The 24,690-nt window shown below is 39.0% G+C and overlaps 4 protein-coding genes across 4 annotated transcripts in view; 3 read left to right on the forward strand and 1 right to left on the reverse strand.

The window, feature by feature from the left end:
* Positions 1–1,299: 1,299 nt before the first annotated feature.
* Positions 1,300–12,558, forward strand: LOC134670059 (tyramine beta-hydroxylase). The gene is made up of 11 exons (XM_063527727.1): positions 1,300–1,456; positions 2,106–2,326; positions 2,950–3,090; positions 3,514–3,777; positions 5,432–5,581; positions 5,996–6,128; positions 6,607–6,773; positions 7,254–7,436; positions 7,670–7,857; positions 11,590–11,746; positions 12,389–12,558. Exons 1-11 carry the CDS (start codon positions 1,378–1,380, stop codon positions 12,488–12,490), a joined length of 1,785 nt encoding a protein of 594 aa, XP_063383797.1. The 5' UTR covers positions 1,300–1,377; the 3' UTR covers positions 12,491–12,558.
* Positions 12,559–15,300: 2,742 nt separating this feature from the next.
* LOC134670105 (cold shock domain-containing protein CG9705) lies at positions 15,301–18,428 on the forward strand. Its single transcript, XM_063527795.1, has 3 exons — positions 15,301–15,528; positions 15,608–15,730; positions 16,319–18,428. Exons 1-3 carry the CDS (start codon positions 15,422–15,424, stop codon positions 16,473–16,475), a joined length of 387 nt encoding a protein of 128 aa, XP_063383865.1. The 5' UTR covers positions 15,301–15,421; the 3' UTR covers positions 16,476–18,428.
* Positions 18,429–18,784: 356 nt separating this feature from the next.
* LOC134670107 (essential MCU regulator, mitochondrial) overlaps positions 18,785–24,690 on the forward strand; it is a 117,484-nt gene continuing 111,578 nt past the window's right edge. Inside the window, exon 1 of the mRNA XM_063527797.1 lies at positions 18,785–18,795. The gene's annotated coding sequence lies outside the window, so the exon portion shown is untranslated. The remainder of the gene's footprint in view (positions 18,796–24,690) is intronic.
* LOC134670111 (huntingtin-interacting protein 1) overlaps positions 20,121–24,690 on the reverse strand; it is a 48,384-nt gene continuing 43,814 nt past the window's right edge. Inside the window, exons 22-24 of the mRNA XM_063527800.1 lie at positions 23,401–23,630; positions 22,791–22,948; positions 20,121–21,866 (exon numbers count right to left, since the gene is read on the reverse strand). Coding sequence (XP_063383870.1) covers positions 21,837–21,866; positions 22,791–22,948; positions 23,401–23,630 — 418 coding nt within the window. The 3' untranslated portion in view covers positions 20,121–21,836. The remainder of the gene's footprint in view (positions 21,867–22,790; positions 22,949–23,400; positions 23,631–24,690) is intronic.

The following is a 24,690-nucleotide window of genomic DNA, read 5'->3' on the forward strand; positions in this document are numbered from 1 at the left end:
TATTATAAGCAAAAAATATTTGTAGCGTAGGTAACCAAATTTTTTTTCTGTTAAAATAAAATGTCATAGTGTTCTTTTATTTCAAACATTATATATTTTGTTACTGCTCACAAAATTAATTTCTTTTGAAAACCTTAAACACCCGTCTTTAACAAAATCCATACCCCATTAAACAACAGACGGAGTCCCATCTCTTCGCGGCCCGCGGCATGATTACACCCTTATTGGATTGCGAGGTGTCCCCGCGCCAGGAATTTAATAACGCGGTGCATTCCGCGCCGCCCCGCAGCCACCTATTTGTGTGCAAATCTATTAATTCCTCTCAAACTGGACAGTCTGACTGGTAAATCTTATATACTGAATTTTATATTACAAGCTTTTATTACTTGCATTGTTTATTGAATAAAAACACATAGTTTAATAAAAACTTTTTTTTAATAGCCTTTATTGTGTCCCATTGCTGGGCAAAAGCCTCCCCTGTCTTTCGCCACTCGTCACGGCTTTGTGCATGCTCCCGCCAGTCGCCACAAAATGAGTCCAGGTCGTTACGCCATCTCATTTTTGGTCTGCCTCTGCCTCGGGCAACTCGGGTTTGCAATAAAAACTTATAATAAAATAAATGTCCTCAATCCTGGTCGCTCGGCAGGGCGATAGGAAGCTCTAAGCTCTGACCGCATTGCAATTCTGCATCCACTGATTAAAATACTGGCCAGCTCTCTGGAGTCTCTGGTCACCAGAAGCCTCTATGAGGCGCTTTGATAGCTCCTCATAATAGATGCGACGCGCACTAGCCCCCCGGTTGCTCGAATTATTAATGCTCTCGAAATGAAGTAGGTATTGGAACTTGTTACCTGGATAATTAAGTGCAACCAATAAAGTTAAATCAAGTAAGTAATAGGTAAAAGTATTCCCTGTGTATCAAATTGTTGATATATTTAAATTGCCGTTACAAATTTTGGCATGTGAGCGTGTATAGTAAGACGTAAAGCGTGTATAGTAGAGCTAATATCAAGTGAACTTTTGGACATGGACCTATGGCAACTTAATTCACTTAAACTAGGTATTGTGAATGTGAGTTCGCTATGATAATGAATTAATGACTCGCGCGAGGTCTAAAGCTTTTTATTAATTTTAACTTTTAAGTTTAAGTATTTAACTAGAATTTTTCTTCCTATGTACCTAATTATGACCTAGTTACATTTACAAAGATTACCCTTGTAAGATTAACCTACTCGAATCGTACATACGAACATAGCAAGTCAAATAAATAGTAATAAAAATACTCCTCCGACTGTACATTTCCGACATTCCGTCACACTCGGGGCGGCGTTAGCATCACCATTCTGTCGCCTGCCGCCGCGCGGACCACGCCTCGGGATGATGCTGGACAAACGAGTCCTGCTCGTGTTGGCTTCGTGCGTGGGCTCGCTGCTGACATACTCTGTTCGTGATGCAGGTAAGCCAATGTTAAAAATTAAAAATAGTTATTTGTTTTACAAGGGGGCAAAGTTGTTTAACCGCTCGTGCTAATATTGATACCCGAGGAAGCGAAAGATTCCAAAATTGAATTAAGAGCGTAGCTAGTGGTTAAAAAAATGGAATCTTGAGCGTTGCAAGGTTTTTAAGCACGAGGGTTAAACAAAATTTGCCCCCGAGTGAAACACAAAATTTTTCACCACACCAACCCGAAGCAAATATTTAATGTAAAATATCAAATAAAATCAAACTAAATCAAATTCAAATGAATGTTATTAAATATTTATCATCCAAAATCATCATTTAAAAGTGACCACCAATTCTACCAGCTAACATAAGAAAGCATTGATTACTTTGCCTCACATGTGAAATGTGAATTACTGATAGCAAAGTGCAACTTTGCTATCCGTTTTTGAAGTCAAAGTACGCCTTTCCGAGCTGGTGTGGTGAAAAATAATACATATATATATCTGCGTGCGTGAATCGCGGCGCGAGTGTGGAGCGGGCTTTAAGCAGCGCTCTTGAGGTCAAAAAGTTTTTGACTCATCATCATCCGTCTCATGGGTAGAATGTAAATGATCCATTACACGTGCCGTTCGCAACGGTCTCATTCTAACTTTAATTTTCAGGGCACCTCGCAGAAAGCCAGTCCGTGTTGGACCCGGACGGCCAACTGGTGCTGAGATGGCGCGTAGACTACGCCAAACAGAGGGTCCAATTTCAGCTGCTGGTGTCCGAGTCAGCTCCCGTCTTCAAATGGTTCGCACTCGGCTTCTCCGACCGAGGGGACCTGGAGAATGCAGATGTGTGTGTGCTGTGGACTGATTATAACGGCTCTGAGCACTTCGAGGTACGTATAGTTTAACAATATGCAGGCGCGAAGGGATGTTCTCCCATGGTCCTTCCATAGAAAATTTGAATTTCGCGCCGTTTCTACTGACAAAGTGGGGTTTGCAGAGTATATTTATTCATGAATAGTCGTGTTTTATGTTAGGATCTAAGGTTGTAAAGACCTCATCGAGTTTTAACCTTTTAACCTAAATTACCGGTTTATCTTCAGAGAACCAGCTGGTAGCTGTTTTGGGACAAAGGATCTTACAGGAATCTTACACTATGCATAATAAAATACAAGATACTTTAATAGTGGTTTTATAACATTTATATGTAAAAGCTGTGTAAAAGCTATTAATACTTGTACTATTTTATTATGCAATAGCCCCTGTTCTTCGGATCTTCAGACACTATTTGATTTTCACGTTTTGGAATGTTTTTTTCCGTCCTTTAACAGTAAAATATACAAATACTCTGATAATCAGCATGAATGTAACATTAGTTCATTATCCTTGTATCATACTATTCGTCGTTCAAACATGACATATGAATATAATCCTAATCAAAATAAGTAAGTGCAAACTTAACTCTAACCTAATAACTACAAGTAAGTACAGACTGATATATATTTACTTCTTCTAGGACATGCACGCTGACGTATCCGGGCGATTGCTCCGCGACCCGCGGCAGGATTGCGAGGGCTTCCACCTCGACGGGCGTACTCGCACCATCCTCTTCGAACGTCCCTTCGACACCTGCGATGATCACGATTATGTCATCGAGGTTTAACCTTTTAACCTAATCTACCGCTTTGTGTTGTGTGCATATTTAACGACATTTATGACATGCTCTTTACAAGTATTTTACAGAAATGTTCTTAAAACGATATAGGTACCTCGTCATACCGGTTACATTATCATTATGTCATTTTATTATTTTACCTATTTTACCGATTAAATATAATAGGTAGATTTAATGACATCTATGCTATGCTCTTTTCAAGTATGTAATATTGTAACATGTAATTTGTATGTATGTAATAAAATGTTATCTTCTTAACCTTATTCGCACACAGCTTACATCATCATTTCACGTTTTTAATTAATTTTACCGGTAATTTAATTTACGTTAGAAGTTCCCTGTTTGCATGTTAACCTAAGTTTTGATAAAACACGCAATAAGATGGTTAAACTTTTTTTTCTACAGGAAGGTACAGTCCACGTGGTCTGGGCTAGGGGCACCGACAAACTGTTCTCATCCCAAGGGCTCTGCTTGACTTGCATCACTACCAAAAATCATGGCTTCATTAGAGTACGGCTCATGACTCCTGTGAACTCACCCAAACCTGAGGGAACGCAGTACCACGTCACCAATAAAGACCTTAAGGTTCCAGGCCGTGACACTACTTATTGGTGCAAAGTGTTCAAGCTGCCTGATTTCATTACTGAGAAGGTTCATCATATTACACAGGTTTGTCTAGCTAGTCTATAGATGATTGACACTTTTAGCTCCAAATCATTTGATTTTCGTTCGAATCAACTCATTCAGTTAAGAAGTAGTGTCCGACCGAAGGTTCGGTTTCGGTTTCGGTTTCGGCCAGTTTCGGCCAAAAAATCATGTTTCGGCTGTAGTTTCGGTTTCGGCCAAAAAACGGCCGAACCTTTCGGCCGGGCCGAAACTTACGAAATGGTACTTCGGACAAGGACCAAAAGTTGGGGAATAAGTAGGACAACAATATTAATATCTACATATACTGATTCATGTATAGGTACAGAAATTAATTGGTTTATTATAAAACACAATTCCACTAATGAGGGCGCCACTGGACGGCCGACGCAGTCTTAAGAGGCTGTCAATACTTATAACGCGCACACTGTCTATTTGTATCGGAGTGAATGAGATAGCACTGTCGCATGTTACTGGGCCCTTGGCAAGAGAATAATAAGAAAACTCATCATCTTCCTCGCGTAATCCCGGAATTTTTGCCGTGCCCTGGCAATGGGAATGGGAGCCTGGGGTCCAATAGACAAATAATCCCAAAAATTGGTGTAGGCACTAGTTTTTACGAAAGCGACTGCCATCAGACTGACCTTCAAACCCAGAGTGTTAACTAGGCCTTATCGGGACTAGTCCGGCTTCCTCACGATGTTTTTCCTTCACCGAAAAGCAAATAGTAAATATCAAATGATATTTCGTAGGTAAATAAGTTCCGAAAAACTTTTGCTTCGTCGAACGTCGAACGTCGACGAAACTGCGGTCTCGCTTTTTAATACAATGGACATTGGTTGGAGTCTGTGCTCAACTACTTATCCTGAAGCCTGAAGCACGGCTTTGACTTCGCATGAAAGGTCGCCTCACTGGGGCACTTCGGACTTTTAGGCCCAGGTGAAGATCGGTACCTGGCCTTGCGATATTGTTAACAAAATATTTCGCGCTCGCTGCGCTCGCGTTTTTGGTTGGTGTTTTGGTTGACCCTGTATCTACCTACATGTTAGCTTGACTGGTGACTGAATAGAGTTACACCAAGAAAATTCTGCAATGATTTTGATACGCAGTGCAACTAGTGCAAATGTTATTGATACGTCATAATTTCATAGAAGTTTTGACGTTTAAAATAACACTTGCACTGCGTGTGTTATCAAAATCGTTGCACAATTATCTTGGTCTTAGTAATTTTCTTAAAAAAACTGCTTAAGTAACATCAATTTCAAGGACATTCGGTGTTGACAGCCCCATAATATGTGTATAAAAGCGGTTTTATGATATTTTTCAACGATTTTATCAAGTCTACAAAAGTTTCGGTTTCGGTTTCGGCCGAAACTAGAGCCAAAGCCGAACATTCGGTTTCGGTTTCGGTTTCGGCAAAAAAACATGTTTCGGTCGAACACTATTAAGAAGATAGTGGACTGCCGCTTCACCAAATCACTATACAAACTTTAGTCCCCACTTTTCTCAGCTCTAAATATATTTTAAAGACAACTTGATGTAGGTACATATTTATTTATTTATTTTTATTTTTTATTAGTTTAAGAGGAGTGAATGTGAAGAGTATTACAAATACCATTTTCTATAAATGTAGGTAGTTATGGAATGCAATAACAATACCTAAATGTATTTTTTTTAGTTTGAATCGGTTATAACCCGAGGAAATGAAGGCTTGGTGCACCACATGGAAGTTTTCTACTGCGACGTGGATCCTAAGAAAGAGGTCCCATTGTACGAGGGCGATTGCTTCGCTCCAGATAGACCTGAGATTACCAAAAAATGTTCTAAAGTGAGTTTTCTCTTGCTATTAATTTATTGATGTTGAAACAGAGGATGCTAGAGTTAGACCAAGAACACTCTGCAACGATTATGATAGCGCAGACTGTGTAAGTGTTATTTATACGCCATAATTTCATAGAAGTTTGACATTTAAAATAACACTTGCACAGTCTGGGCTATCAAAATCGCTGCAGATTTATATTGGTCTAACTCTACTCACTGTGACTTTCTCGTTTTAGGCATGAAAATCATTTCACTCATCATTACAACTTACATTTTTACATATATTAAATACATTTTTCATGTTTTTTTTCAAAACTCTTTTTCTTAACGATATAATTAGTTAATTACCATACCATAGTCTACTTGTATAACCCAACCACAGCCAAATACCCACTTTACACTCATGTACCTATTTGCGAAGGTAAAAGCGGCATGGGCGATGGGCGCTCGTCCGTTTACGTACCCCGATGACGCTGGTTTACCGCTCGGTGGGCCTCAGGCCAGCAAGTTCGTCATGCTAGAAGTGCATTACAACAACCCAGAACTAAGAAACGGTAATAAATACACATTTTAAAGTACATGTTGTTACGAAGCTTTACATTGTCATTGTCACCTTGACTTTATTCGATTGCTAATTAATCCTCAGCAGCAGCAGCCCATATATGAGTTAATCTTGTACGAGTACTAATTCGACGCCAAAACCAATTTCGTTGCACCTATTTAGCCAGCAATAATCTAATTAACGGCTTAATAAGTGTAAAGAATTCAATCGATGAAACAAATGCCGCAATGTAATGCAAATTGCTTGCATTTGCCAGTACATGCATTCATGCGTACATTTACTAATACGTCATACATTTTTTTGCGTTCACAAAAATATGACCGTACCTAGGTCATATTTTTTATTCTTTTTTTATAATACTTAATACTGAATCTTTCATTGGTAGACTATAATTATGTACTACTTAATTATTTCTTGACTTTGTTAAGTGCTGTTATTTGATTCTCTGCCTGTATTCTTTTAAATTTTAGACTGGGTGGATAGTTCTGGTATCATGCTCTACGTGACCCCCAAACGGAGGAAATACGACGCGGCAATCATGGAGGTGGGCCTCGAATACACGGATAAAATGGCAATTCCTCCGGGCCAAGACGCCTTTCCGCTAACCGGTTACTGCGTGCCGCAGTGCACGGGCGTTGTAAGTTTGCCATATGCCATACATACATACATACATACATACATTTCGAAAATGATTGTTCCAAAAATATAATCGGTAAAATATCGTATCTTCCAGACTTACGCATTTTATATTTTAGGAAGTATTTTTACTTTATTTTATATGTTTGTACTTTTTATCAAGGTATACAACAGTAATTAGAAATGTCATTGCAACTTTGCAACTCATACCGGTTTAACTGGTTAATGATGGTCAAAAGGTTAACCTGATACTATGAAGTTTGTAATTTTTACCCACAATGTTTTAATTCATATGCAATATCTACCTGTACCTGGTACTTGTAAAATATTTATGTAAATAGTTATTAACCCTTTGAACGCCACGTTATCTTGAACCTTGTCGGAATGTAATGCAGTTGCACGAAGGTTGATATCGGGCTGTAGTCGCGCGCCAGTTAATATCTTTAGTTAAAAGGAATGAAGGGTAATGTTCTCTCTTCAGGGTCTTCCGGCGGAAGGCATCACCGTCTTCGGCAGTCAGTTACACACGCATTTGACTGGTGTGGCGGTTTGGACAAGACATTCGCGGCGCGGCGTCGAGCTGCCAGTGCTGAACCGTGACATGCACTATTCCACGCACTTCCAGGAGATCAGGCTACTGCACAAGCCTGTGAAAGTACTGCCGGTTAGTCACTTAATCAATCTACCATCGTCCCTAATACGTGAACATAATATTTACAAAGACTCACTTCCTGAGACACAGACTTATTGTTTTTGTTTTTCGTTTTAGAATAATTTTGTACAAGGGGTCTTAGCTTAGGAAGTTAAGTAGCGGTAGAGGAGCTGCTCTTATAATGAGTTACTTGAGCTAGTTTCACTTTTGTTTCAAGTTTTTTCTCAATAAAACGTGTTATTTAGGGTGACTACTTGGAAACAACCTGCATCTACCGGACGTTGGACCGCCCTAATGCCACGATCGGAGGCCATGCTATAACAGACGAGATGTGCGTCAACTACATCCACTACTACCCCGCCACCACGCTCGAGGTCTGCAAGAGCGCCGTCTCTAACGCCGCACTGGAGAGCTTCTTTAATTTTGAGAGGAAGTACGAAATCGTTTTTACAACTTAAATACTTTACTATATGACTTACTAGCTGTTGCCCGCGACTTCGTCCGCGTGGAATCTTATCTTCAACATTTGACATCTTTAGTACCTATAATTTTCATATCCAAGCAATGTTGAAATTAAGTCCTTTTCTTTTTTAGCAAGTTGTATGAAGTTTTAAGTCAAGTGGATTTTGATGTTGGTTGCTGAAATTACTTTTCGTACCTATGCCCTTATACAAAGATTCAAGTTCCGCACTCACAAAATATCTGATCTCCATACAAACTTTCAACCCCTTTCTCACCACCTTGGGGGATGATTTTCAAAAATGCTTGAATTAGTTTTTGTAGAAAACCGCTGAAATTAGTTTTCTTGTATTTTAGTTTAAAACGTTTATACAAAGTTTTAAGTTCCTTGCTTAAAATAAAATTTGCACCCGAAGACGAACTTTCATTCCCTTTTTAACCCCCTTAGGGGTTGAAATTCCAAAAACATTGCAATTACTTTTTAATCGGCTATTATGCCTTTCTAAGAAGTTTCAAAACTATTTGTAATGGATTCAAATTTTCAACCCCTTTTTATTTAACCCTGTTAGGTGATGAATTTTACAAAACGCTGAAATTACTTTTCCTGTATTTTAATACTATCCCCAAATACAGAGATTCAAGTCCCGCGTTCGAAAAAAAATCTGATATCCATACAAACTTTCAACCCCTTTTTCACCACCTTCTTCTTCTTCTTCTAAGTCGGTCCCTCACTGCTGAGGATCGTGACTCTGCTTACTAATTTTTCCTATGGCAACTCTCCATTCTCCCTGTCGGTTGCTTTTTGGAAAGCGTTGCTTAGTGTGATGTCCATCTGGGCGGATATTTGGTTTCACCACCTTACGGGATGAATTTTCAAAAACACTGAAATTAGTTTTCTTGTATTTTACTAATATATCTTTTAAAGAAGTTTCAAATTCCTAGCTCAAAAGAAAACTTTAACACCATACAAACTTTCACCCCTTTTTAACCCTGTTAGGGGTTGAATTCTACAAAACGCTGAAATTACTTTTCCTGTCTTCTAATAATATCCCTAAATACAAAGATTCAAGTCCACCACTCGAAAAAAAATTTGATATCCATACAAACTTTCAACCCCTTTTTCACCACCTTGGGGGATGAATTTTCTAAAACGCTGAAATTGGTTTTCTTGTATTTTAATAATATATCTTTTTACGAAGTTTCAAATTCCTAGCTTAAAAGAAAACTTTAACCCCATACAAACTTTCATCCCCTTTTTAACCCCCTTAGGGGTTGAATTTCTCAAAATCGCTTCTTATCTCTAGTACACTTTATAAATGCAATCTGGTGTGCAAATTTCAACTTTCTGGCTTTAGTAGTTTCGGCTGTGCGTTGATGAATCAGTCAGTCAGTCAGTCAGTCAGTCAGTCAGGACACTTGCATTTATATATATATATATACTAGCTGTTGCCCGCGACTTCGTCCGCGTGGAATCTTATCTTCAACATTTTACATCTTTAGTACCTATAATTTTCATATCCAAGCAATGTTGAAATTAAGTACTTTCTTTTTTAGCAAGTTGTATGAAGTTTTAAGTCAAGTGGATTTTGATGTTGGTTGCTGAAATTACTTTTCTTGTATTCTCATAATAGGCCCTTATACAAAGATTCAAGTTCCGCACTCACAAAATATCTGATCTCCATACAAACTTTCAACCCCTTTCTCACCACCTTGGGGATGATTTTCAAAAATGCTTGAATTAGTTTTCATGTTTTTTAATTTATTACCTTTTTTTCCAAAAAGTTAAAGTTCCTAGCTTAAAATTAAATTTACACCCCAAGACGAATTTTCATCCCCCTTTTAGCCCCCTTAGGGATTGAATTTCCAAAAACGTTGCAATTACTTTTTTTTGTAATCGGCTATTATGTCTTTCTAAGAAGTTTCAAAGCATTTGTAATGGATTCAAACTTTGAACCCCATTTTAACCCTGTTAGGGGATGAATTTTACAAATCGCTGAAATCACTTTTATTGTCTTCTAATAATATCCCCAAATACAAAGATTCAAATCCCGCTCTCGAAAAAATGCATGATATCCATACAAACTTTCAACCCCGTTTTCACCACCATAGGGATGAATTTTCAAAAACGCAGAAATTAGTTTTCTTGTATAAAATATAATACCTTTTTACAAAGTTTCAAGTTCCTCGCTTCAAATAAAATTTGCACCTGAAGACGAACTTTCATCCCCTTTTTAACCCCCTTAGGGGTTAAATTTCCAAGAACGTTGCAATCACTTTTTCTTGTAATCGGCTATTATGCCTATCTACGAAGATTCAATGCATTTGTAATGGATTAAAATTTTCAACCCCTTTTTAACCCTGTTAGGGGATGAATTTTACAAAACGCTGAAACTACTTTTCCTGTCTTCTAATAGTATCCCTAAATACAAAGATTCAAGTCCACCACTTGAAATTTTTTTTGATGTCCATACAAACTTTCAACCCCTTTTGCACCACCTTAGGGGTTGAATTTTCAAAAACGCTGAAATTAGTTTTCTTGTATTTTAATAATTTATCTTTTAACGAAGTTTCAAGTTCGTAGCTCAAAAGAAAACTTTAACCCCATACAAACTTTCATCCCCTTTTTAACCCTGTTAGGGGATGAATTTTACAAAACGCTGAAATTACTTTTATTGTCTTCTAATAACATTCCCAAATACAAAGATTCAAGTCCCGCGCTCGAAAAATTTTTTGATATCCATACATACTTTCAACCCCTTTTTCACCACCTTGGGGGATGAATTTTCTAAAACGCTGAAATTTGTTTTCTTGTATTTGAATTTGATACTTTTTTACAAAATTTCAAGTTCCTAGCTTAAAATAAAATTTGCACCCGAAGACGAACTTTCATCCCCTTTTTAACCCCCTTAGGGGTTGAATTTCCAAAAACGTTGCAATCACTTTTTTTTGTAATCGTCTATTATGCCTTTCTAAGAAGTTTCAAAGCATTTGTAATGGATTAAAATTTTCAACCCCTTTTTAACCCTGTTAGGGGATGAATTTTACAAAACGCTGAAATTACTTTCCTGTCTTCTAATAATATCCCTAAATACAAAGATTCAAGTCCACCACTTGAAATTTTTTTGATATCCATAGAAACTTTCAACCCCTTTTTCACCACCTATGAGGATGAATTTTCAAAAACGCTGAAATTAGTTTTCTTGTATTTTAATAATATATCTTTTTACGAAGTTTCAAATTCCTAGCTTAAAAGAAAACTTTAACCCCATACAAACTTTCATCCCCTTTTTAACCCCCTTAGGGGTTGAATTTCTCAAAATCGCTTCTTATCTCTTGTACACTTTATAAATGCAATCTGGTGTGCAAATTTCAACTTTCTGGCTTTCGTAGTTTCGGCTCTGCGTTGATGAATCAGTCAGTCAGTCAGTCAGTCAGTCAGGACACTTGCATTTATATATATAGATAGATATATAGATGAGTGTGTTGTCTATGGTGGAACAACTATGTGGCTCAGAATTGATATTAAAATAAAATGTCTTTCAATACCATAACCGGTATAACAGTAAGATGAGAAGAGAAAGTTAGAAATTTCTGGAACATGTAGGTATATGTCTTATGTATTCGTGGACCAAATTTGAATAAAAAAGTTTTAAGGTGAGCATCTGGTTTAATTAAAAATAACATTGTAACTTATAAATAATTACAGCTGGGACAACATGTCGATCTCCAAGTCTTCACCACCTCGCCAGAGCTACTTGTCCATAGACCCGTGGAGCCCGTTGAGAGTGAGCTCGTTACACACACTCTATACGGAGTCGCCGATATCCATGCAGTGCAACCAGTCCGATGGGCACCGTTTCCAGGTAATACACACCGAATATTAGTCTATATGAAGTCCACCTGTAGGTATGTATGGAGTAATATTTACACCATAGATACATGCATAAGCCTACTGCGAGTGAGCTCATTGCCTTTGTAAAATGAGTCCAATGTCCAATAGAACCGAATTCAGGTACCGCCATCTGATGTTACCGGGTACATTGACGTATAATATTATTTAAGGGCGGGCTAATGAGGCACTAAAAATGGTAGTAGTTCAGCGGTGTTACTCACAAATTCCAGCCAATCGTGCAGTCTAAGCAACTAGTTGCTACCAACCGCGCGCGTAATGCGATCTCGTCAACCAATCGCGCGCGTGATGCGAACTCATCAACCAATCGCCTTGTAGCGGTTTCACACCGCTGTGCTGGCCCCTGTCATGCCTCATTAATATTGCCAGTAAAGCCAGTCCCTAGATATCTATGTCAATGACCGGATGCGAGTCGTAGCCTCCATGCCAAAGCTATCTATCTATAAAGCCTTTGGGCCCACTGTTAATTTTTGCTACATCTTCACAGAGTGGCTGATATTCATACAATGTAATCAGTCTGAACCGCGGTGTGTACATACTAATCATATGTACAATCCATACATGTTATGATTCTATTTGTAGGTTTTTTTTTCAGGGTGACTGGGAAGGTTTGCCTATTCCCAGAATCAAGCTTCCTCTTCCAGCCGAACGACGTGTTTGTCCTAAAACCCACAATGGAATCCAGTTTAAAAAATAAATAAATAACATTACCTATCAATCACGACCATAATTATCTATGTCGTACCCTAATCTACTTCTAACTTTATTTAATGAGTAACTAACTAGGTAGATATGTTTAGCAAAGGGTTATTGTCACTTGAGCAATCATACTGTCTTTTTATAGTAACCGTCACTATCATCATCCGCATCACCCCCAAAAAAATCTGAAGAGTATTTTTTGTGTGCATCATGTGTGCATATTTGGCCTGCCAAACTGTGCGTATAAAAATTAATCAAATCAAATAAATACTACCATGATATTACCCTACTTGTTGTAGTTACTTATTATTGTAGTAATTGTTAAAAAAAATAGCTGTATGACAGTTATTCACGTTTTAGCCATATAAGATAAGCCTATTGTAATAATTTTGTGCTTAATAATAAGTAACCATACCATTTATACCCATGTTGAATGATGAAATGAGATGTACCTTCATAGAAATTTAATAATTTCTTAGTTTAATATGGATGTTCCTAATTTCTTTAAAATTAGTAGTAGTATTATCAATTTATCATTAAAAGTAAAAAAAGGTAATAAATAGGTGATAAGATTAATTAGATCACAAAATGTAAATATTTATGGATATAAGCATCTATAACAAATATTAAAAAAAAAACAGACCATAATAAACTTGGCTGAATACTACAATAACTTGTATTTTTATACCCCGTTGATATGTCCTACACCTACACGCATTCATTTTCATTGAAAATAAAATATAGTACTAATATGTCGATAAATGGTTTCAAAATAAATACAGTAAGTACATGAACTTTCAATTTCAGTGGAATACGTTGAAGTCACAAATAACAATAAACACAGAGACTTAATTTAGTTTTAGATACAAGGCTACCGGCACAAACTACTGTTAGCATACCGGTCACCTAAACTTTGGTAAACCGGTTACATAATATGGTCAAAACGGTCAAAAGGTTAAAGTCGTAACAGACTAGCGCACCGCACCGCGACCTTGGTGCGGTGTGGCGCACGTATCATAGTGTCTAACCCCGGCTACTCACGTAACGATAAATCGTTGCGATAAAACTGTGCAGTCCGACTGTGCAGATAAATCGAACCGTGTGTATGACAAATCGTTACGATAATCGACATACACACGGTTCGATTTATCTGCACAGTCGGACTGCACAGTTTTATCGCAACGATTTATCGTTACGTGAGTAGCCGGGGTAAGGTGGGCGCCGTACGTGCGTTAAGGGTCTCCCCTAATATATCGACGCGCATTCGGCAAAAGCCGATAGGAAAAAGCTTTATGTCCGCGCAATAAGAGCGAAAAAGTCGTCGTTTGGCTCGGCTCGCGACGGCCGACGACGCCGGACGCGTCGACCGGTTTTTCGCTCTTATTGCGCGGACATAAAGCTTTTTCCTATCGGCTTTTGCCGAATGCGCGTCGATATATTAGGGGAGACCCTAAATTCGCGGTCGCGGTCCGGTGTTTAGCCCCCTCCAGACTATGCGCGTGAATCGCGGGCGAAGCCGCGAACGCGAGTGTGGAGTCCTGAACGCAGACCTGCGAAATCGACTCCACACTCGCGTTCGCGGCTTCGCCCGCGATTCACGCGCATAGTCTGGAGGGGGCTTGTGATTCAGATTCTTGCGAGTTAAAAAAAAATTTTAATCAAATCCAGGATCTGTTTGGTTCAGCCAGCCGAGCCGTGTTGATAGTAGTGCAAACCCGGAACAGAATATATTACTCTGGCAAACCCAAAGTACCAAACAACTCTTCGCGCTCACGTTTGTTAAAATTTGCCGCCTTCTTCTACTGACGGAAATGGCTTGCCAAACTATACCTATTTAATCCTTTTATGTCCATACCTACATAAAATATACTTGGTCAAGCAAATCTTGTCAGTAGAAAAAGGCGCGAAATTCAAATTTTCTATGAGACGATAATCCTTCGCGCCTACATTTTTTTCATTTGCCGCCTTTTTGCCCTTTTTCAACTGACAATATTTGCTTGACCAAGTATAGTTTAAGAGTGCTTTTATGTTGTGCTTGTATTTGCTCACTACGCCTGCACTCTCGCTTAATATACTTTCGTGTTCGTATTATGGCATTCAAATGCGCAAATCTCTTTTTCGCTCTCACTTCCTGTCCTTCCTGAGGTAACCCCGGCTACTCACGTAACGATAAATCGTTGCGATAAAACTGTGCAGTCCGACTGTGCAGATAAATCGAACCGTGTGTATGACAAATCGTTACGATAATCGACATACACACGGTTCGATTTATCTGCACAGTCGGACTGCACAGTTTTATCGTTACGATTTATCGTTACGTGTGTAGCCGGGGTAAGGCGGAAGGCGGACATGGCGGACATCTTCTACAATCGACAGCTAAAGTAGCTAACACACTACCGCACCGCACCAAGGTCATTGTGGGACGCACCCATAAGTAAAAGGGAGAAAGCGACATCTCTTTCTCCCTCTTACTTATTGGTGCGTCGCACAATGACCTTGGTGCGGTGCGGTAGTGTGTTAGCTACTTAAGCCTACACGATCGAACAGCCCTCGCACCAAGACCAAGTTCGCGGTCCGGTACGCCCGTCTGTTATAGCTTTTACATGTAGTGCCTTTTATTGGTCTGCTAGACATAAAATTAATTACATTCCTCTTAAATGCTTTAGAGAAAGTTTAATAATATTTGAAACAGTTACGTTGTTATATTATACAATAAATAATTATTTTGCATTGATAATTTGAATTCTTTACATTCGAAAAACTGTAACTACAATTCGGACTGTACCGAGTTGTTTGACATTTAATTGTCTCTTTGATTTTTTTTATCTGTATCCGGCCTTCGCTCGCAGCCTACATCGTATATGGACGCTATTTGATTTATATCCTTTCTTCGATTCGATTACTATTGCAGTATTAGTTTTCCGAAACCATGTCTAACGACTACGGTTTCAACAGCGATGATTCTCCTAACAAAACTAATTCACACCTGCAACTTCCTAGTCCTATTATTACTCGCCGAAACCGGACCGCCTCTACGTAAGTCTTGTGGTTTACGATGCAAACATAATACGATCAAGAACCGTGACGAAAGTATAAAATTTACTGTTTATTTCAGATCTGAGCGAGCCCTAGGAAACCCATTAGAAAGCGGTAAAATTAAGTCATTTTGTCGCGCGAAAGGTCATGGATTTGTGACCCCTGAAAAGAGTGGCGAAGATATATTTGTACACATTTCTGAGTAAGTATATCACTTATATTTAAAAATTAAGTCGAGGCTAAATTTAAATTACTTTAAATTTGGCAATTGCATGAGTCAAAATAGTATGTTGTAGAAGAATTAATTAGCACCTCCATATGAGGTTAGTAGGTGTCCTCAATAGCGTCTAGCGTTTCGTTTATAACATTCCTTTGTATATTGCGCGATTTGCCTGCAATACTTGGTAAATAATTTTATTATGAATGTGTTTTCTAATTCAGTACACTCAATCATTTCAGCATTTTAGCCATATCTGAATAAAAGTATCCGTAACAACTGATTTGATTATAATTTATTATGCAAATCCTGACTTAACCAAACTGAATTGGTGGTAACCACTGTGAATTATTTTTCCCAGTGGTAAGTGTTGGTAAAAAGTGGAAAAAAAATCCCAGTAGTTACCACTGATAACAACTTGGTGGTAACTAGTAGGAATAACCCATTTGAGCAGAGATGTCAGTGAAGATATACAATATTGCAGTAAAACCAGTAGTGAATACTAAATGAATCATTATTTGAGAGAAATTAGGCAATTCGGTAATCTGTTAATGTTATGTTTATTCATTCCAGCATTGAAGGCGAGTATGTGCCCCTGCCTGGTGATGAAGTCATTTACCGCCTCTGCCCCATCCCACCCAAGTTCGAAAAGTATCAAGCCGTTCATGTCCGCATAGTGCACCTGACTCCAGAGAAGCACCTCAAGTGGGATGAACCACCCCCGCTGTAACTGTCTAAGAACAGATTTGCCCAATATTTACACTTTGTTTTTGCGATCATCTCCCTTGCCATATCAGTCCACCATGTTTTAAATATTGTAGAAGAACTTCTGTTCTGTCTTGTTTAGATAATATTATTTTTTGTTCATACTCGGCAGCTCTCTGAATCTCATTAAAAAATTGCTTTCAATATTTTTAATACTGAATAAAACAGAAACATTTACACTATAATGTAAAGTTGAAGTTATTTGAGATAATTGAGATGAACATAATGTGCAATAGCTGTTTTTACAAAATAAAATTTCTTACATAGAAATTAAGGTTGATTATTGAACACTGTAAACCTACCATAATAATATTATCTAAGGTGACAGGAGACTGGCCTAATAATCTTATCTCAACATGATCACATGACACTAAACATAACGAAACTCACATTTTGTTTGAACAAAATAATGATTTTAAGGTTTTATTGCTATAGTATATTGTACACAACAAATTCAGTACTGAAAAAGTGAGAAGCCAATATTGTGGTGCTAAATTTTTGAAGGTTTTACCATCATCTTAAGATTTTGATATCATTGTAGTCATACTGAGTGGGTAACGGCTTCTTGCATGTACTATTAGATGTGTAGTTGGACCACTATCAATATCAACATGATGTAAAATTATTTTAAGCGGTGGGTAAACTTTGGATGTGTCACAAAATAGTAGTGACTAGTTCTGTTTCTACTAAGATCATTTTAGTGGTTTAGCAAGAGACAAGCTGATGACTTTTTGACACATTTTAAGTTTACACTCTGCATAAGTTTTAATTTCATTGTTTATCTGTAACATTCCTGGCTTTGAGACTTATTCCTTTATTATGCAGTTATAGAAATATAACAAAAAATATATTATTGATGGTTAGTGAGTTGGCAACTTTGTGTTGTGGTCTAACTTGCACAAATATATAAAGTTTATAATTAGTAATTTAATTGAAATGAATTATTTGGCCTAAATGTAGCTTTATATTATATATAGCCTGGAGTCAGTGTCTTATGTTGCATTGTTAATTTATTTAAATGTAGACTAGCCACAGCCACAAGAGAAAGAAATGTTACCAGACATTACATTATATTAAGTTGTCAGCATCATATAGATAAGAACGGCCAAAGGTTTTTCTTTACAAAGTTTATTTCAGTTCATAATTTATATATTATAGTAGTGTGACTACTTAAAAACACAAATCAAAATATATAATACAATAATTTTATTTGTTCTGTTGTCTGTTTATGTTTCTTTACTCTTGTGATGTAGTATAGAGTATAGCACAAATCAATTGTGCCATCATTTGTGATACGATAGCAATCAAAGATCTAACGTTATCACTACATTAAGATGTATTTGCAAATGTGTTTAATTTTATAGGTGTTGGTTCTTTACTCTTAATGAAACGATCAATGAATTTAAAAACGATAATAAATTTAATTCCCGTTTTATACCTCCTCCATTCCATAAAGCATTTTACAGTACTTATTCAAATATTTCAATATTGTGTATGAAAATTACGAACAATAAATGAATATTATTAATGTGTTTTAAACATATTTAAAGTTATTAACTATGGGTGGGTTGCTATATTTGTAGGGCTAAGATGGTCTGCTCTTAATCATTTGTCACCATGCCTGTCACGTTCTTACAAATATGTAAGTGCGAAAGTGACGCATGGCATTACAGGTGATAATAATGCGACCATGATACCGCTTCTGATTCTAATATACGTTGACAATACGTAAATCAACGTTACTTTTGTAATATTGTTCGGTTATATAACAGTTACTAGCTGTTGCAACAACCCGCCCTTTTTGCAGTATTTTATTTGTAATTCCCCTCTACTTTTGTATGCCATGCTTGAGTTAGCTAACCGTACTTAGTATTGTAATTATAGATATGACAGCGAATATAATATCTATGTGTAAGCATTTTAACTTGTTTTACTTGAAATCCTTGAATTTATTTTCCCTTATTGTTTTACAAAGACATTTGGTATATTAGTGTCGTAATGTGGCCGTAAAATATCGTAAAAAAATAATTAGTAAAACGTTGTCTACGTTCCATTCTGCATATAAAGTGGCAAGATCGCGTTCCCAACACTGAAGTACTTCGTCGTTGCAAGATGCCTGGCATGGAGGCGCTCTTGATGAAGGGTCAGCTAAGGTGGTGTGGGCATGGTTGGCGTATGAGGCCGCTTGTAGACGTCCGGTGTTTTCGCCGGACAATTTTCCGTGTTCGGTGATGATGTCTTGTATTCTTGGGTGCAGTTGTCTGTAGGCACATACAAAACTAGACGTAGTTGCGTAACACGGTCCGTTGTCCGGCGAAAACACCGGACGTCTACAAGCGGCCTGAGTGATTGCAGACTACCGAAATCCGTTTTCTACTCCCAGCTATCAGCTGGTAAACGGAAGCAAGGTGGGCAGCACCTACGTTACAAGGATGTGCTTAAGCGCCACCTAATTGCCTGTGGTATACCACCTGACAAATGGGAGGAGCTTGCTTCTCAGCGGCCAGAACGGCGTTCTCGCGTTAATATGAGCGTAGAGAACTTTGAAGACGCTCGTCTCATTGACCTTAATGCGAAACGTCAGATATAAATCCCGGCCGAAACCCTCCGAATTGTACTTACAATAATTCTGGTCAACTTTACTGCCCCACCTGCGATAGAGTTTTTAAAAGTAAGTTCGGCTTTGCCAGCCATATCAGAGCTCACGCTCGTAATTAGCTAGGGTCGCCATCGCCATCGCCATTTACGGCATGGTAAACTATAAATCTTGACTTTTGTCTTACACTACAGTACACTAGTACTGAACTAATCGACAGTGATGCATTTATGCTGTAATTTATCACCGATTGATTATTTTATCTTATCGAAGTTTACCTCAATGTTCAGGGAGTCAGTGATGTGGTTGAAATACATTTTGCGAGGCCTTTTGGTTGCAGGGTTTATTATGTTAGGCCGATGCCCCGCCGACCGCGAGTACGTAGGCGATGGCGCGAGTCATACACGCGCCCACAGCCAACGCCGCCTTTCATTACATACAACCAGCATTATATGCAGAAGTAGGTATCTACGCTATGAATTCATACAAAATACCTCGGAGTCAACCCTATTGTTAGAGAAATAGAATCGGGATCAAGACAACTTTTAGCATTAGCTTAGGTACTTATTTTTACAGCCTTCTGTAGCTGTACCGCACATTTGTTAGCATATCTTCGGGTGGTATTCCACACCTGAACAATATCAGCGCGTCTCTCTCATTAAAGCAAAATGTATGACGCAATACACATTGGACGAAGAAATTGGATAGGTGGAATAGCACCCTTACAGACATACATTGGATAAGTAAAATAATATATATTGAACATACCGTAGACCGGGGTGACTTTGGACAATTTGGGGTTACTTTGATAGATTTAAAATGGCCATAGAATTAACATTATTCATTATTTACTGAAAATTTTCCTGTAACTAGTTAGATTACTACATATTCATATTCATCTGCTGTAAAAAATCTCGCATAAATATATATTATGGCTTAAAAACTAGAATTTTAAAGTCGCCCCTGTATTTGAAAGTCACCCCGTTCTATCGTAGTAGAAGAAAAACAGTAAAATATAGTGTATAGTTTATTATTAAACATCAAAATATAATCTATTTAATACAAAGGAACTAGATTTAATCCGATTTAGACATCCAAAAGGACTTATAAAAGTTACGAGTTACAGCTACCGATTAGTGATCTTATTGTTTTACTGTCATTTCCATTTCATTAATTGAGAGTAGATTTACGTTTAATACTTAAAAATAACCTACGGGTTTAATGTATTCATAAGCTACAACAGTGGATCCTAACCTAAACGTAAATAGGTCTCATACTATACCTCTATACAATAGATATAAAAAATGACAAGAACATAATTTACAATTAGTTTTTGCAATTGGAATCTTCTTCCATATACTATATAAGGTTGATATTTGAATGGATTGTTTTGTTCTAGACAATTTCAGACATGCGTAAACGATTCATCATTTTTATCAAAGGCTTCAAGCCAAAGAGTGCTCGAGAGCAGAGCTTTAATTACTCTATATAAGTGACATACGAAAATGACACCTAGGTAATGGGCGGTAGGTCGATTACGCTGGGACAGTTTAAAGGCGTGTTAGCCTAATGGGAATCTAGCGACATGGATTATCTATACACTTAGTACAATCTACACGTTGTGTTCACATACCTTTTATTATATAATAGTTATTAGGTGTACTGACGGGCTAGCATCACATCAATATGCATCGTAATATCGTCTCTCTCACAGTCTTATAAAAAGAAAACATATATTATGGATAATGCTTTTGTTACGCAGAATTCGCACAGGTTATTTGGATATATGTACCACTAAAATTGACATGTTTATTTCATTTAGAAACAACTCCAGCTAAATTTTACACTAGCCTCACCAATAGAATGATTAATTTTAGTTATCTCTAATGCGTGTAAATAACTTGACATTTTAATAACAAGACCTATAAGTCATAAACTCATAATTGCAATATTGGCTATGTACCATCGCCTACACTGTTAACTGTACATCGGAGGACCTTATGCCTTCTGTAATAAGGTCCACCGATGTACAGTTAGGAGTGTTGCTGTTTGTACAACTGCGGAATGTGTGGTGAAAAAACAACCGACAGATCACACCGTGGCAAAAAGGTGATACTTTTCAATTACAGTTGTACACACAGCCAGGCGTGGCTCACTTCGCGATTTCGTCACTTTGCTACAGGTAGCTAAAAGTACATCCGTTCCACCCCAATTTTGGGGAAAGCCATAAGCCGCGCGTGGCGCTGTCGCCACCTAGCGGCTTGTTAGAGAGTGAGTCTTCTGTACCGGTGTATTATTTATTCTGTGACATAGCCAATAAATGCGTTAAAACTTCCATATCCAAAATAAAGTATATTCACTTATTCAGGGAATGAGCGCAGTCATTTTAATACCAATGTCTGTATACAAAAGATGATAAAAAAAAGTGAGAAGTAGCAAAAGGGTTACACTCACTGATGGGCCTTAAGCAGTTATGATGTCTGGCTAGAGCATAATTCATATGATATTTCATAGTTACTATTGAGCCTCCTCAGGGAAGACATGATTCTCTCATCTGTCACAATAAGGTACATAACTCACAAATATACGAAAAAGCTTCGTTGTATAGCAAAAATAAAATGCCATTACAGAAAAATGCGACGGTGCAGTGAAAATACTGAAAAATACGTTGTTATTGGTAAATGCGTGCAATACGTCGATGGTGGCGGAGGGTTGCATTTCGTCGTAGCTTCACTCTTTTCCATTAGTAATACCGCCATTCTGTGGAAGATAATAATAAAGTCGGTTAACCTTTTCGACGCCGTGTCAAACACAAAAGCAGCCACTCGGACGCCACGTCACCCAAGTGTCAAAACTGAAATTGAACTTTATGCATATGCACGTAGGTCTACGTTGCTCTGTGGTCTGTGACCGATTAATCGGTCATTGGCGTCCAAAAGGTTAACCTATTGAATACCATGAGGCTTTGCGAGTTGTCCTGCCCAATCTACCTGTAGCGCCAAGAATACTAGTAGTAGCAGTAAGTATTATACTCTGCCAAAGTAACCTTCAAGCTTCCAGTATAAGGTTTATATTTGCTAGCCTTGATACGGGAAATGATTTAAACGTTAAATGACATTTCTAAAAGTTGGTATACGAAGACATAGCCTTCTAAAATGGCCAACACAAGTGATCTACACTAGGCTTCTAGATTTCGCTTACCACGCGTTAAACCTCCCGCTTTTCATGCTGCGCTAAATAGAAATAAACGAATTACTATCGCATACCTATCATAAAACGTAGTTCTAGTAGGTATGGACAGTCAACCAGTTCACTGTGAGTATTGCGCTCACTTCTATTAAATTTTTCACAGTAGAGGCAACTCATACAACAACACCTACGAGTATGTACACTGTACATGCACACCTGGCCTTCTGCTGCTGGCTGTACATTGTACATTGTTCAGCCAGCAGCAGAAGTTGCTAAGCGTGCCAGGTGTTCAAAATGATCTTGACGCCACTTTATTGTTAAGAGAATAAGAGCGTGTCAAGGTCATTTTGAACACCTCGCCCGCTTAGCAACTTCTGCTGCTGACTGTACGTCGTACAACAGTGCCAAACTGTCAGCGCCATGCTTTTTTACCTGTGTTACTTCATTCATCCCATTCGTACAATCGTTCATCATACATTCGTTCCATATACTTGCCTCCTGCATCTGTGCGAGCTGGTAGTGCCTCGTACGGAGCGCGGAGAGCTTCGCCCGCTCTGCCTCCAGAGCGCTTTCCAGCTCCAGCGAGCGGACTTTGCTCTCCATCTCGAGGATCCGCGTTGCGGTGAGCGTTAACGCTGACGTGTCAAGGGCCTCTGTAAAATAAAACTTATGTAAATACTCCCATCTACACACACCCCGGCAGGGGTGGAGGTTTTTGATTGATTAATAATTACTTTTTCACATCGAACACTATTTACAACATTGACATAAATATCTAGGGACTGGCTTTACGGGCAATAATAATGAGGCATCATAGGGGCCAGTACAGCGGTGTGACACCGGTACAACGCGATTGGTTGATGAGTTCGCATCACGCGCGCTATTGGTCGCAACTAGTTGCGTTAGACTGCACGATTGGCTGGAATTCGTAAGTAACACCGCTGAATACGTACCATTTTTAGTGCCCGTAAAGTTAGTTCATAGATATATACGTTAATGATTTACAAGTGTTGCGTAGTTTTGCCTCATCCAAGAACAAATTTAAAATTCCTCTTTGACGGAGACGGTGCAAATTGTAAGTTCTGCAGGTGTTTAGCGCAGATACCTTGATCGTTGAGTCTTCTAGACGTGTCCCTGGCCGCGGCGACCACCGCCCCGGTGGCGGCCGCGACGGCCCTGGAGGCCTGCGCGAGGCGCTGCAGCGCGGAGGAGCCGGGCGCGGCGCGCGCGCGCGAGGCGGCCACGAGCTGCGCCGTGCTGGCCGCCACCTCGTGCGCCGCCGCCGACACGCCCTCCACGCGGCCCTCGCCGTTCACCGCCTCGTCCGCTGACGTTCTGTGGGCAAACGGGCTCCTTAAAAACTATGTCATATTTACATATCTTCGTTTGACAGCCAAACTACCCGATCATTTAAAATCCTAAGCTAATAAACTTTAACAGTGAGAAATAAGAAACGCTATAAAAAAAATAGAAATAATTTATTCGTAAGCAAAAACACAAAAGAGAATATTATACAAAACTGAAAAACATAGAAGGGAGATTCGCCACCAAATAGTCTCATCTTAGCATGATACTGACGACTCGTCTTCCAGCGCTGATCTCCCGATAAGACCGTCCGGTGAGACATAAGCGGCGGATATAAGCCTCTCTGACCACTGAAGATTGCGCCGGTACATCTTCAGCCTGGTCCCAGGATCTTCGAGCCCGGCCTGCAGTGTCCTGGCGTTCTGGACTAGAGCTTTAACAGCGACAACTAATAAGCGCGGTATATACTTACACCAACAGTTTAGCAGCGAAGACAACGGCCTTAGCGGCGGATATGAGTCCCTCCGACCACTGAGGATTGCGCCGGTACATCTTCAGCCTGGTCCCAGGATCTTCGAGCCCGGCCTGCAGTGTCCTGGCGTTCTGGACTAGAGCTTTAACAGCGACAACTAATAAGCGCGGTATATACTTACACCAACAGTTTAGCAGCGAAGACAACGGCCTTAGCGGCGGATATGAGTCCCTCCGACCACTGAGGATTGCGCCGGTACATCTTCAGCCTGGTCCCAGGATCTTCGAGCCCGGCCTGCAGTGTCCTGGCGTTCTGGACTAGAGCTTTAACAGCGACAACTAATAAGCGCGGTATATACTTACACCAACAGTTTAGCAGCGAAGACAACGGCCTTAGCGGCGGATATGAGTCCCTCCGACCACTGAGGATTGCGCCGGTACATCTTCACCCTCGTCCCAGGGTCTCCGAGCTCGGCCTGCAGTTTCCTCGCGTCCTGAACTAGAGCTTTAACAGCGACAACTAATAAGCGCTGTATATACTTACACGAGCAGTTTAGCAGCGAAAACAACGGCCTTAGCGGCGAATATGAGTCCCTCCGACCACTGAGGATTGCGCCGG

Source organism: Cydia fagiglandana, chromosome 13 (assembly GCF_963556715.1).
Source record: "Cydia fagiglandana chromosome 13, ilCydFagi1.1, whole genome shotgun sequence".
Taxonomy (NCBI): domain Eukaryota; kingdom Metazoa; phylum Arthropoda; class Insecta; order Lepidoptera; family Tortricidae; genus Cydia; species Cydia fagiglandana.